The 19,781-nt window shown below is 35.3% G+C and overlaps 1 protein-coding gene across 1 annotated transcript in view; it reads right to left on the reverse strand.

Moving 5' to 3' along the window:
* Positions 1 to 1,030: 1,030 nt before the first annotated feature.
* Positions 1,031 to 19,781, reverse strand: part of NDUFS4 (NADH:ubiquinone oxidoreductase subunit S4) — a 47,326-nt gene continuing 28,575 nt past the window's right edge. Inside the window, exons 3-5 of the mRNA XM_010395260.4 lie at positions 9,005 to 9,177; positions 5,502 to 5,575; positions 1,031 to 1,239 (exon numbers count right to left, since the gene is read on the reverse strand). Of these exons, the coding sequence (XP_010393562.1) occupies positions 1,136 to 1,239; positions 5,502 to 5,575; positions 9,005 to 9,177 (351 nt within the window). The 3' untranslated portion in view covers positions 1,031 to 1,135. The remainder of the gene's footprint in view (positions 1,240 to 5,501; positions 5,576 to 9,004; positions 9,178 to 19,781) is intronic.

A 19,781-nucleotide genomic window follows, 5' to 3' on the forward strand; every position in this document is an offset into this window, starting at 1 on the left:
ATAAAATCTGGGCAACATAAGATAGTTTTATGCCTCCTTTTAGCTAAAAGCTAGTGCACAGCACTCACACCAGTACTTAGGTCTATGTGGACAGAGATGTCTCAACAGTATCTTTTGTGACAGCTGGGATAAAACTCTCAGTTGCATAAGAAAAAGGTACAACACCCCCCATTTGTAATACATTTCACTTATCATATGTCAATACCGTAACTTGTTAAGTGAATAAAGCAACAGCCAAAGATATATAACCAAAGATTTCAAATACAACATTGTGCATTTTTAAAACTAATAATTTAACACCATTTAAGACAAATTGAGTTTAGTATATATACTTGCTGTTAAGGCTGAGATGCTATCATCACATCTCCTGTTAAGCAACAGGAAACCTCAATTCAGATAAACATGTAAATAGCAATAAAAGACCCAGAACTATAATTAAGTAATTAGTATATGCTGATACTGTATGAGGCACCCAACTATTCTGACTTAATTTGTGAATATTTAACTGGCTTAGTTTCACATTTCAAGAACATCACAGAGAAACAACTGCAATCTTAATCTTTTGGACTAAACCTCCTCCATAACCAAAACAAAACCCAGTGCTTTCTATTCCAGTCATGAATTCTTCTGGAATAATGAAAGTAGTAATTTCAGCAGAAAGGAGTTATATAACATACATTTATACAGAACGGTCTTGAGTTATACCCATCCTTTGCTCTTCAACTGCCAAAACTGTCCTGTATTGAAAGAAAAAAACCCCAGCTTTTATTCAAAGACTTTTTATATGCAAAGCTTATTGAACTTACTAAACTTCAGAAGTTTAAACAGGATAGTAGATATAAAATTACCGTCAAAGATTAATCATAATCTCTAAAGTTGCAGCTGATTTCAAACATTCCTTTTGATATTCCTAGTAAAGCAATTTTTTAGAAGTATGAACACTTCAAATCTCCTCTATTTATAGGGAAGTTTGTAACAGGTTCAATTGGAGACATCAAAAACATTTTAAATAGACATCACAAGATACATATGTAGTTTAAAGGTCAAATTTATTAGGAGATTAAGAGATGTATTATACATGGACTATAAATATAGCACAGCTGACTTTATTCAGAGTCACACAGCCAATGCCAACCTATTTTGTAGACACTCTTGTTCTTTTGTTCCAAGAAAAATTTGCACCATAAGACTTGGATTTAGGTTTTGGAATCTTCTTCTCTTCAACATCGTAACTCCAGCCTAGAGGTTATGCGGCAGGGGAAGACAAGAAACAACGAGAATTATATTCTCAGCATACAATATACAGCAAATGCAACTTAAAGGTTTTAGATTTAATATGTTTTTCTCCATGTAGGCACCCACTAATCTATTCCTTTCTAGTTGGCAATGGAGAATACTGAAATGTGGCTAATAACCATCCTGTGAGATGGCAAGACCTGACCATACTACAGACAACTTGACAGTCACCGATGAAAAGCTCAACAGGGAAGACTGACTGTGCTGTAAGTTCATGGCTCCACAACTCCACAGCACCTCAGAAGCACTAAGGCCCTGTGTATGTTGGCACAGGAAATGAAGAAGATAAGAAAAAACATGGAAAAAAATAACATATAGAAGATCAATCTCAAAGGCTGGGAGACAATGGAGACCTTGGAAAGCTAGAAAAAAAAGAAAGGTAGGAGGACCAAAAAAATGAAGAGGAAAGAAAAAACTTCAACATTAGAAAGGAGTTTAATACTTAACATTTTTTATAAGAACATAAAAAATTAGGAGTAAAAAGAAAGGGGAATGAAGTGATAGAAGACAAGTAAATTATGTGATAGTTAAGCAAGAGAAATGCTTAAAAATGTCAGAAAAGAGGAGGTGGAGACATTAGTGTTTATGTAAATCAAAATGCAAATTGGTTGCAGCCTCCAGGTGCCTGGAAAGTTGCCAGGGCAGCACTCAGTATTCCGAAGTTTGGTCTCTTTAGCTGCAATATTTCACTCAAAGTTGAGATACTTCAGTTGAAGCTAGAAGTGGTTAAATATGCAGTTTTAAGTGATACTCATAAGACAGTACTTTTCTTCCTTAGTTTTAAAACTGAAAGTTGTAAGCCCCAAAATGTTTAACATATATCTGAATTTTTACAGTTAAGGTGCTCACAGTAAACAGTCAAGATACACCTACACACCAGAATGTTCTGTAAGATACACAAGTTGTCATGTCACTGCCTCATTTTTGTGTATTCACAAATGTCACACAAACATTTTCTTCATGTTTATTAGTCCCAACCAGTGTTAATTTCCAAGTTAACTACTCTCTGTAAGAAACACTGAATAGAGATTTTAAAAACATATTCTTTCCATCTGTGAGAACACTGGCTTTTGCCTCCTGTTCTGATTAAAAATATAAGCTTGAGTAAACAGCCAGAACTAGATCCAGAGACAGACTTCAGTATTGCAACATTCAGCATTGTAACACCTAACATTGAGACATTTGGCTGCTGGAATGGAATCTACAGCCCCAAGGTATTGCTTCATCTTTTTATACACTAGATGGAGAGGGGCCGAGTGCCTCCAAAAGAGATTTGCAACTGCCAGCACAATGACTTGCACTGCCATAGATATCCAAAATACATAAGGTTAGTTACATCTAACTAAAAATTGCAAGAGGCCACCATATGTGATTTGGTTCCACACTTTGGAACAGACTCCTTCAGACCAGCACTTTGAGTTGTTCATGACGGAGAGCAGAGGTCACTTTTATAAAAATACCAGAATGGTGGGGGGAGTTACTCTTGCCCAGAGCCCTGCCATACAATCCAAGTAGACAGAAAGCAGATTTCACCGTCTCTGGAAGAACACCCTCACCACCTGACTAAAGGTTATTGTGGAGTAGAAAAACTCTCCATCCTTGTTACTTAAGCTGTATGTTTTTAAACAACTGCTTCAGTGATGTCAGACAGGACAAAAAAAAAATTAGGTCAACAGTCAGAACTTTTAATTTCTTCCAGTTTACAATGTTTCCTCCTTGCCTGGACCTCAGACCATTCTCAGCAGTAATATTTTGGACAGCAATGTTTCCTGTTAAGTGTATCCAGCACTGCTACTCCAGCATTAGAAGACACATCAGATGGGGCAGGCAGAAAGACAGCTTGTCTTACCTCCTTAAGTTCTTTGGTGAGAAAGAACTCTGAGTTTACCAACTGTACCAAAATAACCTGCAATATCTAGAATTTTCAGAAATTAAACTCTAGGTTCTTAAGGAATTTTGTAATGGAAAATTTGTGTGGTTCATACAGGAGGAACAGAGAGAGTTAAGTATTTGTGTTTGTAGACCTAGATATGTCTCAATACTATCTTGGTTAAGAAGCTAACTTCCAGTGTAAATGTGTGCCTAAATTTCTAATGTATTTTAAAAAGCATAACTAAATAACGTAAAATTTGTATTTCTAGCTACATATGATACTGAAGCTATCACTACAGAAAATATTATGCACATATCATATGCATAAATTAAAATGAAATCACAATTTAGGCAAGTCAGTATCTACAGAAGAGTTTGGTGCATCTCAATTATGGTAAAATTAAGAGTGCAAACTCTTAATTTTATCATAATACTGAACTACTAATATTAATACCAAGTCATAGCCCTAGTTTATTTGGTTTCGTGCACAATGGAGTAATTTCTAACTCAGTAAAAGCATAAACTTTCTACACTGAATAAATGCATTTTACTTGAATCTGCATTTTGAAAGTACAAATATAGCATCTACAAAGAGATGACATAAGCAGCTCATTACATTAATTTTTCTCTCTTGTATGCTGAATTGTTCAAGAAATAACATGAACAACACAGAAGCATGAATGCAACTATACCAAATTCTCCAAATTTCGTATTTGTTCATTAAACAATAAAAACCACTAATAAAATTGCACAATTATCCAATGCAAATATGATCCTATTAATTTCTTAGAAGTAGAACTTATTTTTCAATAAAATTAGGACTATTAAACCAAAAAAAATTCCATTCAAAGAGGAACAGACAAATTAAATACTAGCCTTTACCATTAAAAAGTGCAAATAAATTGCACATTAAATGGTTTGGTTTCTTAGATGTATAGGTTAATGGACTTACAATGTTTGTGGTGCACAACATCAACCATCTAACAACTCTGCATAATTTGGTCTGACCAAGGAACTGTACTATTTACCCCAGACTAAATACAGTTGGAAGCTGAAGACCACAGGGAAGACTTCTGAAGAAGCTTACGCTTCATGTGTATTATTATTCCTGGCTTTATCTCAACGTAATTAATCTTCTTCACATCCACAGGGACTAAGCATCAAGATTAACTTTTTAAGGAAAATTGAGTTGATTTAGAAGAAAAAAAAGAAAAGAGAGCAGCAAAAAAACATGCTAACATGAAAAAGGACTGCTGAATATTCAAAAGGCTGAGATTATGGGTACTGTTTGTGGTACCATCATTCTGTAAGGAAATACAAGCCTAACTAATGAAATAAGTTTACAGATACATTCCCTCTGATATATCATCAGCTTAAAAAATTATTAAGTGATGATACTGGCTTTTCTACTGTCTTTTTCACAAGAACCATCATCAAGTGTATGTGTTTAGACTCTCATGCTAAGAGTTAGGCGTAACATCCTCAATCTAAAGGTTCCTCATGGGGAGCAGTGAGGGGATGTGCTGATCTCCTCTCTGGTGACCAGTGACAGGACACAAAGAATGCAATGAAACTACATCTGGGGAAATCCAGACTCAACAACAGTAAAAGCATATTGACTGAAAGAGTGGTTGGTCATGGGAACAGGCTCCCCAGGGAACTGACCAGGACAACAAGCCTGTCGGAGTTCAGTGATTATCTGGGCGATGCTTTTAGTCACACCGTTTACTTTTAGGCAGTCCTGTGAGGAGCAGTGAGTTGGACGTGATGATCCTCTTGGGTTCCTTTTACAATAAATCTGTGCTGCAACACAGCCAAAAATGAAGTCCAACATGCTTACTTGGTAGTCATTTTAGTTTTTCTGATTATCAAATATTCACAAGCGCTCTGACAGTTTCCCTTAGTAAGAACTGAGATGCTCATGTTAAGCCTTCAGGCAAAGAACACATTGCCATGTAGCCGGAACACCAAGCCTGGGATACACTTGAAGTATTAACTTTCCTTCAAGACCTGAGCAAGGTCTCATTCAGCTCTCATTCAAAACGGAGATACTTGCAAAAGCATTTTAATATTAATATTACATTTTAATATTAATATTAATGACTGAAACACCTTTCTAGAGAGTGGAAAGTCTAGATTCAATGCCTTCAGCACCCTTGGAAATATCCCCCATTCCTATTTTCCTCCTCCTCTTGTAGAACACTAGCAGTCTACCAATTCTGCAGAACAGAGGGAAGGTACTTTATCCTGTACTTATTCTGTTGTTAATACTTTGAGATCAAGATTGCCTATAGAAGGATGAACCCCTCATAGCCCATTCGTACAATACATACCATTTTTTTCAGCAAAAGCAATGGCATCTTCTTTAGTAGAGAAAGTAAGAACCATGTTGGATAAAGGATCAGCTCTGTAAGAAATCAGATGACAATTTTTAGGCAGATCGGAAATAGAAAAAAATTATATCTGTATCTCAAATATTAAACGCTGTATTACACAGCTCACTTTAGTATGCCAACTCACAAAACCTTCAAAACACTTTTTAAAATTATTTCCAGGGTCAGCACTTATTTTCTGCAGAGTACTGTTTTATTCTTTCAGTGTGTTAAACTTCCCTCACAACTACTTGCAAAAATTAATTGGGTTAGTAGACAAACATGTCTAACCACTTGCTGAGGTTATAGTAAGTGCTCTGCAATACTCTTTTTAATTTAAATCTGTAAAATCCCTCTCTTTTGGTAAGGTTTAAGGTAATTCTGAACATTTCAAGGAGACCAAGAGTCTGTAGAGCAGCTAGGGGAAGAAAATCTCAGAGAGAAAAGAGCAGAATACTTAAGTGAAAAGAGAAGGAATTGAGCAGAAACTGCAAAGTCCATAAAAAATATTGAGAGTTCTGCTTTGGCTGAGGTCACATGACCTCCACAATTTATTCCTATACAGCAAGCAAGATCACAGGCCTCAACAAAAAATGAAGCTCCAAAATGCAAATTGCTAGCTAACTAATTACACAGTGGTTAGTTTTAGATGACCACCTATTCTTAAACTGCATTTTTGAAAGGAATGGAACACCATAAACCCCTTTGAAACAAATTAAAATCTCAGTTAAAACATGAAATTGCCTTATTTATTGCTATAAAAGCTCAATTTAAGAACAATGGCAAAGGATGAAAAAAAAAAAAAAGAGAGGGGTTCTAACTCTTAAAGAAATGAGATACTGGTAGTAGCAGCACAAAGATAGATAAAGCCTCCCTGAGACAACACTGCCTATGAGCCTGGGAGACAACTGGAAAGACAAGACCAAATTGCAACAAACTATTGAAGGAGCTGCCTCTCAACTGTTCTCTCTTTGAAGCTAGAAGGATAAATGAAGAGAAAAGACCTAAGATACACTGAACTCTCTACAATAAAGGACAAAGCCTGTGACTGGCAAAGGGGGAGGGGAAAAGGGGGAATCTCGCTTCCAGCAAAGACAACAGTGTAATTTTATCTGATGTACACATGGAAAAATGGAATTCACTATATATCCAATATATTCTTCAGTAAAAAAAATCACAAACAAACGAACAAAAAACACACAACAAACAAAACCAGGATAAAGACATAAATTACACTTTTGCAAGCCACTGCGATAGGCTCTCTTAAAGACATTTAAAGATTTCTCTTAAAACAGCAGTAAGTGAATTAGGAACTAAGAATTAGTTCATGACATGACCAGGGGAGAATGAAGTGGCCCCAGTGTACTGCAATATTGTGACAACTTTTGCTTGTTGTTATTCTCTTCCATGATTTCGGTTAGAAAAATCTTTTCAACACTACTAAAAAGGAACAAAGAAGCTTTAAGTCTGAAGTGTAGTGAGGTACCAGTGCCCATTCAGTACTGCAAATATGGCAAAAGCCTTCCTGGACAGAGGTAGATGGGAAATGAGAATTTTGCAGAAATTATTTCTTCTGTTTTATGTGGAATAATCTTTCATTCAATCTAAATACACTTCTGATTTATTTCTATAAATGAGCTATCCGTGTGAGCAAACTTGATTTCAGGATGTCCAGGATGACGTCCTGATAGTGTCAGCAGTTCCAGTGCTGCAGAATTTCCTATACCGACCCCAAATTCTTTCATCAGTCACTGAAAACTAGGATTCCACATTTTGTTCTCTTAAGAGATCTCATACAATGGAAACTTCACACTTGCCACGTTTCTTTGTTTACAGCTTTATATTAAAAGGTGTACTTGAGAACTGCCTTTAGGCATTCTTGTAATGAAACCTCCCAATTAAAAAAAATGCCACAGTTCCATTTTACTTAGATCTATAACTGGATAATCTTCACTGAAGAAGAGCCCCAACAGCCAAGAAACAGCAAGTGCAAAAAAACCCCTAACCCCAAACAAGACTAAAATGACAGAAATATAGGAAAGACCTAGAGGTAAATAAGTATATTGAGTTCAGAGAAAAAAGAGCTTTAATATGTAGACCCTAAACAGCTCTAATCCACTAATCCCATTACATTATTCAAAAGGAAATGGGAAAATGTCTAAGAAATGTTCTTTGCAGAAATTAAATCTCAAGAGAAAAAACTCTTAGGTATTTTTGGGTGTTGAATGGTAACACCAGAGTCTACACTAACACTTTTTACAAGAATGCCTTAAAAATGAACAGATGCAAACTAATTTACAAAACCGTTAACCTAGCAGTGTCAATTCTCAACAGAGCACTTGCTTTTATTCTACCTGGAGCTTGCTTACCCATGAGAAATTCCTTTCCCTACCCCAAAATAAAAACGTATGTAGAGCCTCCTCAAATTTTTATGAGAGATCAATGCAACAGGAAGACTTGATTTCAGAGTTACTTTGAACTAAATTTCTGGATATACTCATGTTATAAATAAAAAAAAAACCTGTGACTGGATTTGGAATGTTAATAAATCTCAAAAAATGCATCCTCAGGTAATTTAATGTTTAAGGTTTTAAAGTTTTCTTTCATAGAATTTTGTATTCTTTGATCATAAGTGCTAATATGATTGTAGCCAGGTATTTTCAGTACACATTTTATCCTTTCTGAAATTTGAAAAATAATCTTTAGTGGCTGACTTTGGTTTATGTATAATAATTAACTATTCTCAATATGCCTCAAAGGAGACAGCTGCAAATCAAAATTACACTATTTTCAGAGGAACTGCTGGCATAGTTTTCAGAGTCTACAGGAATTCTAACCATGCTGTGAAATGCAGGTAGTGTATTCATATAAGGGGGAAAAAAAAGAATTAAAAATTAGATGCATCCAAATTGTAATTACATCTCCAAATTACAGCATATCTAGCTAAAAGTAGTTCCTTTCTGTACTTTTTGTGTATTTAGGAGTTTTTAATACTAATATTGGCAATATTTAAAGAAACAGTGTAATATTTTAAATAGCTTGGTTTGTTGTGTTTTATTTATTAGTTATGACTCCTCATTTTAGATCCTCAGGATAAAAAAAAAAATCCAGAAGTACTGTTGGTTTTGTTTAAAAGATGCAATTGAGAGCTGAGAATGATTTACTACTTTATGTAACTAATGACTTTCTGGCCCTGATGCTGCCACACAGTAACATCACCACAATGTAATCATTGAAATTTCTGGTTGTTAACATCTTTTTCAAACTCTTCCAGATGATGTTGTGAGTAAAAATCTGCTTTTAAACTTAACAGATCATAAATCATACAACAAACAAACCCAACCACTTACTGTAAGTACTGTTAAAACACAACCAGATTTACAGGTAGAAAGGATATTTCAGATTTAGATTACTAGTGAGCCGAATACAGAAGAAAAGTATTTTCAAATTCAGTAAGTACTCACGTAGATGCCCAGCCCATCAAAGGGTTCTCCCAGCGCTCCCTGTTATCAAATTCCATCTTCCACTTCTTTGTATTGTTAAGTCCTGACTGCATTGCATTACGTGCTGGAACAAAAATGTGAACTTTCCTGGTTTTGATGTGCTCATCTGGAACACCAGTTAAAGTAGTAATATCCTAAAAAAAACCATAATGTGACTTGTTAAAAAGAGGTTTGTAAGAGGGTTGTAAAATAACATTGGTTATGCTTTTTACATAATTTCATACCTTTTTTAAAATTACAAAAACTGAAAAAAATTTAGAGAAGTACATTATTATTTCAACTAAAAACAACGGAAGGTGACAGATGTTAGGGCTGCTATCGTTCTGCTTCCCCAGCTGAGTTAGGTTTTGCTTGGATCAGTTACCTGACCCTGCTCGCTTCCCACCTACAAAACAGGTAGTGCCAGAGGAGGGACTGGACATTTCCCCCCATCCTTCTCTGTCCACAGCTGCAAAGTCAGGACTGCTTCAACTTGCACCAGCTAAAGCAAACATGGAAATGTGCAAACGCTTTCTTGCTTCAGGAAAACATTAGAGCACAGACTGAAATATTGACAAATTCTAAAATTTTACATTACCATTAGGAGACTCAACTTCATATGAACAAGACTGTTTACCAAAATACTTGCCAGCCAAGTATGTGCTGCAGTGCAAGTGCTTTCCCTTGGGCTTAGCTCTGTATAGAGTTAAGAGACACCAACACCTATGCCGACTCAAGAAGCTATGCTTAGCATGAAGGAAGAGGCAGAAGGTAGTGTCTTTTGCACAATATGCTACTGATTGTTTGAGACTGCAGAGCAGGTACTAGAATTCAGCTCTCTTCTTTCTCTAGTCATTAGTTACTACATAAAGTTGACCTCCTCTTCGTGTTTCAAGCTATGACTCAGCATTTGACAGTCAGTTCTGTTGATGTTCAAGATCAAGAGATGCACATTTGATGCTAGTAACAGTCTTCAGTATATTTGTGAAGGACAAATTTATTTAGGCGATTCCAACCTTCAAAGAAAAAAAAGATATATAACATTGTATACAACCAGTAGTAGGATGCCCTCCTTTACTAGGGAGGGATGAGCCTTGTTGAGGGCCTCCCCAAATAAACCTAAGAAAGATAAATCCTTCAAACCAGCCTAAAAATATTAACTGACTTTAACAAAGTGTAAGATAGGGAAAAACCTCACAAGAATTGCTATGAAAAATTACCCTCAGCACCATCTGATATAATTAAAGTGAACATTCTCACTAAAAACTAAACAGTAATTATATAAAATTAACCTGTCAGTTCACCCTAGTAAAGAGTGAAATCAAACATCAAATCCATCTATCTCTAAGGGGACTAAACTACTCCTGTTCCTTACATACTTAAAAGGCCAGTGGGAGCTCCTCAGTCTCCCTCCCTCCCCTCCTCTTCTGTCTCTCCAGGAACAAGTAGTAAACTGGTAACAGTCCAGAAAACTGCAGCAAAACTTTGGGCATATTGAACTCATCTTGACAGTATTGCCATGACTTGAATGAAAAGAGAAACAAGTTTAAGTAGAACACTGTGGTTTTACATAAACGTACCTAGTAACTTTATGGGATTTTGCTTTGTGGCAAACTTAAAACTTCCTGATGCAATCACCAGACCATCCTTTGAAATGCAGAAGTTCTTATTTTCAATTTTACTTCAGAAAATAAATTTTGGGAGATCAGTCCCTCAAAACTACAAGAGGCAGGAAGTTTAAAGCATTTGACTTGCATTTGCTATTAGGACTGAAGGGGCAACAAACAAGCATCCTCACTAGCTTTCCAACTTCCAACATTTCTACCCAAACTACCAAAAGAAACTGTCAAAGTATCTTAACAATTCCATCATAAATGCTTTCATTAGGACCAAATCATGCTTATTTTTAGTATGAGACTACCAGTGATATGAAAGAGAAGCAGTACCAGCCACTGGAATGTTGCAACACCTATATAAAAATACCTTCTGACAGACTGGCATTTCTCACTGGTGAAGCTTAAACTGCAATTTTAGGAGGAATTTGCTTAAATTTTTTCTGATTTGAATTGGCAAAGTACTTTGTTTAACAAAAAGAAGTTTTTACCTGCAGTAAAGTTTGGTGAGGATTCAAAGTTTCAGCATGCTTATTTATACAAATAGGCTGAAATATTAGTCTTTATTTTTGTATTTAACAAACGTGAGGAAATGTGGTAATATTCCCAAAAAATTTATTTTTCTTCTCCCAAACAATATGGTATGTGCAAAAATGCTGGTGTTGTTATCATCAAACACTTCCAGATATGTCAACTTCAAAACAGCTCAAAATTATGATTATTTTTTACTATTATTAATCTCAGGAACTCGTAAGTCCATTATGTATTTTATGCTTTAGAAAAAAAACTTTAGAAGTTTTTGAATTCTTCCAGAATAATCTGGAAGTACTAAAATTAAGATACTATGTTAAATAACATTATGGACATATACTATTTTCTCCCAGAAATATTACACAGTGCATACAGAACACAATCTAAAAGGAGGGTTAAAACCAGAAAAAGCTATATTTATGAGATAACCATAGTAAAGAAATGCCTAGACTTGTTTATCTGGATGAAAGTAAAACCAAAACCTCAGACAAACCCTTCAAACCATGTTTTTTTTGGGCACTCAGCTCTAAATCAAGGTTATTTCACTAATAATATAGGATTAATCCCATAAAAATCTTTTCAAACTGAAAATTAAAACCTGCCTGCTTTCTAAAATGGAAATATCTACATGGTGTTGCTAGCTCTCCATACTACATTTATTACAGCTACAGTTTCCATGCCTTCTGGGAATCTAGCAATCATTTATTGATATCTTCCTATTTTAAAAGCTGGCAATTGAACAGACAGTTGTTAGGACAATGAGTTTCTGGTTGCTGAAGCTCAAGTTGTCCTGACATAAAATCACTGATTTTGCTTGCTGTAGACATGTAAGGTACTGTAGCATAGCTGAGCTGTTGCCAAAGATATGGAATAAAAAGGCTTGGCATCTATCACATACTTGACACCTAAAGAGCACAGAAGCTCTAAGATTCCTATTCCCTGTAGGCGCACTCTTAGTCTAGACAAACTGATTTCTCACACTTTTAAAATGCATTACAACACTCTATTGTGATCATTTCATCCACACAGCTCCAGCTAGTGACAGAAGAACCTGTCCTTTAAGCGACATTTCAATGGGCTAAAGCTCCCGCTCCAAGATGCCATTAAAACAATATAATACTTGAAAAGAACTATGCTGCATTGGGTTGAACTCTTTACTGGGTCTTCAGTGCTTTGTTCTGAGTTCAAGTTCTCATTGAAACTACCTGTGAACCAACTTTCCAAAACAAAGATATTTTTGACAGCTGGTTTCACATTACTATTTTTTTTAAAGTGTTCCTTAATGAATTTTGCTGTATTAGCATATTAAGATACTAGTGAGGTATTCAGCATTCAAAATCTTAAAGATATGAGATGACAATATAAAAGACTTGAGATTTGAACTGTATAGGTTTACTTTACTAAAAATTAATAACCCTGCTTCACATTTTTAAAACAGGCTGTCATCTAAAAGGTGCATTCTGACATTGTGTTTTTCTTAATATATATATTCTTTGAATAGCAAACTGAATTTTTTTTGTAACTCAAGAAAATTTTAATACTCATTTTGAGGCATTTTGTCTCTTCTTGGAATAAGCTGAAAGGGACAAAATACTTTTTTTTTTAAACAGCAGAAACCACATAAAATTGCTTACAAACGTAGGGATTTTCTTTATTATAACTTATATTACTTAAGAATGCTTGTCACAGTGGAAAGCCTACTAAAGCTGTTCTGGAAAGGGTAATAAGAAACGAAATGTGCTATGCAGGAAGGAGAAAAACTGATTCACAGAGGCAGTGTCAATGAAAGCACTATTCAGCATGAAGATGACTTATAAAGGAAATGAGAATTTCCTTCTTTTAAGTACTCCACTAATAGCACAAATTCCAAAGGGGACAAGAAATGGAACTCTCTAATTAAAGGAAAGAGACAAAATGATTGAAAGTAGCTCTGAAAACAAATGGTTTTGAATAGATGGGTCAGGTGTGCATAAAGGTGTCATGTTTCTTCTACGGCATTTCTTTCACCACAAAGACAGAAACTGTACATAACCACTATTAACTACCTACAGTTTAGCACTACCCCCTCTTTTTTTTTTTTTTTTTTTTTAATAAAGGAAACAGGGAACAAGCAATGGGAAGTTGATGTCAAAACACAGAAAAACCTCCCAGCAAGCTTCCAGCAACCACCCAGGATTTAGAGTCTTGCTAGCTGCTCTCTTTTCAATACCAGAATTTCACACATTTCAATGACCATTATGACTTCAAAGAATCAAATTTTCATCATTGTCCGTCATCTGCCGGTTGATTTGTATAAAGGAGTTCTTCTGCATGCATTCCAGACAAAGGGCTCCTTACTTTCGTGGCTATATATCAAGTTTAAAAGTTCTATTTGTGACAGTTGTGTCTGTGGTAAATTAGGGTAACACTGAAGGAGTGCAGCTGCTCTGCAGGAACCTCCTTTTTGGCATCATTTCACTTAAATAAAAACTGAATAATTAGCTTCTGCCTTTATTAAACCACAAAAATGCCACTGGCCTTAGCAATTACTTCCGGGTGCCCCACCTACTTAACCTCAATAGTTTTACACTTGTTAGAATGAAGAGAAAGTAGAAGTTTTCTGTACTTTATAGGAGTTTACAACAGCTTGCTCTCTTCCCCACCGCCAACATGTTTTACTAGACTAAGTACGTAAAGTTTTGCTGTAAATTCATGTTGCAATTCACTTTATTTAAAAGTTGTTCTATCAAAGCACAGAACATCTTGCATAATACCCACAAACTAGCTGCTGTGAAAAGAATTTTTTATTTAATGTGCTCAGCTGCTTAACTGTAAGTCAGGATGAGAACATTTATGTTTCAACATTTCAGTACAATATTTTTGAAGGAAATGCAAGAGAACAGAATCTGCTATGTAAATTGCAAGTGGAAAAATGGAGCAGAATGAACTAAACATGGTCAGACAACGTTTATCTAATAGCTACAGACAAAACAAGGGGAAAAAGCATATTTGCCCTTAGGAAACTTTGTATCACACAGGATACAGTTTTCTTTCAGGCTTCACAGTCATTTTGCATTATCACAGTAAACGGTGAACAACATGGTATTACTCATAACATATTCTCCCATGTAGCCATCCTGCAGAATGATTAATAAAGAAGCTGAAAAAAGCACCTAAAGAACTGTATTTTTAAAAAGAAAACCAAACATTCTAAACAGGAAACAGAATTTGATAGTAACAAAGATTCCATTTAAAGAAAATGTCTTTTCACAAGCAGTTTTGTAAAAAATTAAAGAGAAACTGAAAATGAAGAAAAGTAGGTCTAATAGAAGCAGAAACCATCACACTACTGGAATCAAGCTAAGTCCACTATAATACTTTTTAGATTGCTGACTGCCATTACATAAAGGAAGTGTCAGCATCCAAAACAAGCACTGGTAGCTTCAGCATTTCTATTCATCAGTTTGTATTTCACAGCTGAGGCAATACTGTAGCAACCATGATGTCTGAGCATTCACTGCAGTTGCAAAAATTCCTTGAGAACCTCCCTGTTGTCCTGCTGCAAAGGCTCACTACACTTCACCAGTATTTTACATACTTAATATTATTCTGTACTTGCTTATATGAGAGACTACAAATAAAATGGCGTAACACATTCCAACATGCCATTAAACCAACATCTCTTTGAATCTGTGATTTGAGAAAAACACAAGGAAAGAATAATGGAATAATGATTGGAATGTTCCTTCACAGTAGTAAGTAGAAAACATCCTTCTCAACAGCCCTTCTTTCACATCTTTAAAACACTTCACTTGAAGTCTGCAGTACATCCCCAAATTCTGTATTCACATCTCCTCCAAAAGTCACAGAAAATTGGTATTTATAAAAGTGATTACTGGCAACTTATGGAAAAAGCTGCTGAGTTGTGCTTTTGTTAGTTTAAACTACAACACTGAAAAGAAAAACAAAAATCTATGATTCTGCACCTCTCAGTACCCTAACAAGACTCAAACAGAGACGCATTTTTCTTGGCACACTTGCAAAAAATACCTACCATATAGCCTGCATTCTGATAGACAAGTAAACAACATTTCAGAAATTTAAAAATGAAACAGTTGAAACACCTAAGTCCCACTTTCAGCACAGACATATTATTTCATGTTCAATATCATTTTTCTGCCAAGAAAAAATCACAAGCAACAAAAATGTGTTAATACTGCATTTTTTTTTCCTGTAACAGTATGTCTTAGCTGTGTAGATGTTGTCTGGGTAAATAAAAAAACATTAAAAAGAAAGGAAATCAAATAGCTGGGTTTACACTTTGGTTTCTCCATATATCTGAAATTAAGAAAACCATTATTAAATGGAGGAAAGCTGGGGCAATCAGGGACAGAGTATACTTCACAAAAATAGATTAATGTTGCTACTAGTACTCATAAGCGACTTTAGGGTAGATGTGATGCTCTTCAAACTGATGAAATGACAAACAGTATGATTATCTCGAACAAGGTGGAAAAAAGTCTGAATTACAGAAGATCTCGCAATTACTTTTTCTTGTATCCCAACAATATTTAGAGAAAGCATACTTTCTAGAACTCATCCAAAGCATATGTAAGCAAATGTTTTGCTCGCGCACACACACAAGTGGCTGGGTCTTTGAAGTCTTTTAAAAATACAATTTTCTACTGTGCACAAATTTCAAGCACTCGGCTAGAAATTCACAATGCTCAGATTAAAAAACATGCAAGGAAATAAATTAGTGAAGAATAAGACTACAGCCATATTTTTAGATGACAGACTTTCAAGTCAAAGAAGAGGCAGTCTTAATTTATCTGCATTTAGAAAGAGGATAACCAAGCAATTGAAACAATCTGATTTATCTTACAGTAATTTACATTATGGCAACACTTCACTGCTGTACTACCATAAGCAACTGCTCTTACAGATACTGTTTCTCAGTGGAAAACAAGAGAACAGGCAGGAAAGAGCTTTGAAGGAAAGCAGACAGAAGTACTAGCAGATAGACACTACCTAGGATAAAGAACTTTGTACCTATTCCCCCGGTTAGTTCAATTTTGTATGTACTATTAAATAAATAGCATATTGTAGTGTACTTGTAGCTCAGTGGTGGCATGTTTTTCAAACATCATTTATTCAGTTTGCAGTTCTGATTACTTATAATATAATCCTAGCGTAAGTCACAGTAAGCAGATTGTCTTGCAAAGCTAAACACAGTATTTCAATAATATCTTGGTGAATTATTCATTACCGATGACTTATAGTCTATAAAATGCAGTTTTGATCATGGACACCAAGAGCCTTAACCAGCAATTCAGGATGAGGTCTTCATATCTGAAATGAAAGCCAAAATTCAGGCTACTCTTGTGCACTGGAAAAAAATTCTGTATTTTCTCTATGTTTCTGATGCCATTTTAATAAAGTACTTACTTTCAACATTCATTAGAAGTTAGGTGTACTTACAAAATAAACCATAAACATATGATTTAAATGAATTTTTTAAGATTACGGTTTTTCAGGAATTCTGTCAGGAACAAAAAAATTAAGTGTTATGATCTGCTTTATGCCCATCTGAAAACCTTACAAAGCTTCCTTTGAAGTATCAATAAGAACATTTCAAAGTAAGGCCCCAGTAGAGTTCCCAAATTCAGGTATCACTTGTTCCATAATCGTGAGCCTTTAGAAAGGGTTTCAACTGATGTTAATTAAATATTAAGGGAGCTTTTTCTCAAAGCTCCCTTATCCATTGAAGCTCCAAAAGACCCAAGGGAGCAAAACATTGAGAGCCTGCAGGGAACCGGGAAACTACTTACACACAGGTAGTAGAATTGCTGCTGTGAGGCAGGTACACCTTGGTCAATTCCTAATCCAACCTGGACAGCAAATATTCTAAGGTCTGAGTTGTTGAGTACCCATTTGAATGTACAGCAACATCTTAGGAACTGATAGCTCTGGTAAGGTTTTCTATGATGAATTCAAATCATAAGAAATATTATCACTACAGTGTATGAAACATTAATTGTGAATTCAGTTTTAACTAACTAACAGTGTCCCCAGGCTGGAAGCTAGAGCAAAGAATACTAAAATTTAAATTCCATTATCATGCATTTTCTAGTGTTCTTTTCCTCACAACCACCAATTAATTAATTCCCTATTGAATGGTAGTTATGGAGCAGCATTTAAGGTTTAAAATTTAGCAAACTATTTAGGGTTCTGTTTATTTAAAAAAAGGTACCCATCAAATGTGAGGGTGAAAAAAAGGGCAAAAAGTAGCGTTTTAAAGTTTAGCTTGGCAGTTCTGTCAAACTACTGTATGGTCTGCTACTAAGAACAGTATCAGGAAATTCAACCAATGCCTGCCTTCATTGTGATGCATGTTCTCTATTCTTCACATTGCCTTTATAGAGAAAGTGATTTCTGTAACAGATCTTTGCCCATACAGTTACAAGTGGTGTGAGACATATGAGAAAAACAGAAGCAAATCCCCAATCAAGAAATGCAAATTTAGAGCACAATCCCTGCTAGTGCATGCTTTTTAGAAGAAGAAAAGTTACACTTCAGAAACTACAAGGAAATCAGACCTGTTAAAAGCTGTCCCTTACCCTAATGCAGGATGTAATGCTTCTATGTAATATGCATGCACTTTAAAAGTTGAAAGAAAGTGCTAAATAGTGTACATAATTTCCATACACAGCAGGTAGTGAAGCAAGAAAAGAACTGACACAGTTACCCTCATTAAAGAGATGCACAATAGAGAACTGTTATGCAGTGTTAGCATATTGAAGGTCTATGCATCAGGGATGTTGCGGCTATTAACAGCTTAAATGTTCACTGTATTTTGTTAATTAGTGCATATAGCTTTTAAGCCTTAACTGTGTTTTAGAAGGTTCTTTTCTAACAGTAGCACAGTCATTAGTTCCTGGTGGGAATGGGAAGGGTTGATGGGGCTTCAACTGTTTCAATGTTATCAATAAAATACTACTTAATACCATTGGACAAAACAGGTTTCTTTACATTTATCTATATGGCTACTTAAAATTGATGGTTTCAAAAAGCTCTCTTTAAAAAAGCTGAATCATAACTACAACATATCAGTAATACTTCACAACTGGTTTTAGCTTGTTCTCTCTAGAAGTCAATTCCTGTCATTAGTGCTTTGGCCCTTATAAGCTTGGCCTTTAAGATTATTCATAGGATGGAAATCATGGTCTTACACTTTCTAATACAATAGAGAGAAATCCAACTTGATACTTGAAATCCAACTTGAAATTCAACTTGATACACTACATGTTTCCTTTCAGTTTTCTATTGCTGTGGGGAAAAAAAATTAAAGGAGAGTACAATGTACAATTGTGTTTATTAAATGGTGATAAAAAAGTAAGAATTTGCATTGTAACCAGACATTAGAGAGAAGATATTAAGTCAACCTCTGACTTAATAGAACCAGAATGAGTTGATTCAAGAATGCCTTCAAATGGAGTCAACACAGCAACAAAAATGAGGTCCTAAGAAAAAATACACACCAGAAGAATAAAAAATAAAATAGTAGTACAAGCTACAATATTTATCTTAAAACAGCTTCTGCCTGGTTAACATGCTATTCAGTGAAAACTTCAAATACATGATTTATACAGGTGATGTTGGCCTACATTGAAAAACAGTTACTTATTTTTATACGTGAATTTATGTGCACATCTAGAAAATTAACTGACCAGGAAAACCAACAACTTCTGCAGAAATTTTTATCTGAATTACTAACCAGTCAAAATTTCTCAAAAACATCTGCAACATAATTAAAACATCTTTAAAAAAACACTGTCCTTCATATGTCTCACCAGCATTTTGTAGAAATTCCTTATAGCTCAGCTTCTTCTCACTTGTTAACCAAGTGAGGTTTCAGGATAACAGGTAATAGGATAAAAGTTATTTTCCCATCAGCACAGACTTTCTTTTGCTTTAAATTTGAAGCGAGTAGAACTGAGTATGCCAAAAAGATACATAAGAGACTAAGCAATATCCCTACAGTGTGTGCTTCACAACACAAGAACTAAATGGCACACTGAAACTCTGGATCTGAACATCAGATGCCCTCTCCATGGTCCACTGTGCCCACTTGACACATGTTAACTTTGCCAGTTTGAGAAAACAGACATGAAAGTATTTCAAAGATGCCTCACAAACATGCCATCAGGAATTTGAAAAGCATCTGATTCCATCACTGATGATCTGAGCGAGGCAAGGAAGTACTGAAGAAGCACCAAGCTCTCTTGCAGCATGACCAAGACGTTCAAGGATTCCCATGAAATTACCAGGCTTCCCAGAGAAGGAAAGCTTGTCCTTTCTGACTTGATAAAATGATTCAGCTAGAACCTCATGACTAGAAACAGCTTTCATGTCTGTACAAGGAACTTTCTTAGGATTTGTGGTTTTCTAGACTTTCCTAGCTAGGATTTGTGGTTTAAGTCTACAACTCAGTACTACAGAAATGCAGAAAGACACATTTGAATGCACAGAAAAATGATCACTGTACAGTGAAATGTTTATTCACCATTCCTGACAAGACTAAAAGAATTCATGTCATCTACAGAAATATTTCATAACATGGGATACGAACTTGG

This window comes from Corvus cornix, chromosome Z (genome assembly GCF_000738735.6).
Source record: "Corvus cornix cornix isolate S_Up_H32 chromosome Z, ASM73873v5, whole genome shotgun sequence".
NCBI classification, from domain to species: domain Eukaryota; kingdom Metazoa; phylum Chordata; class Aves; order Passeriformes; family Corvidae; genus Corvus; species Corvus cornix.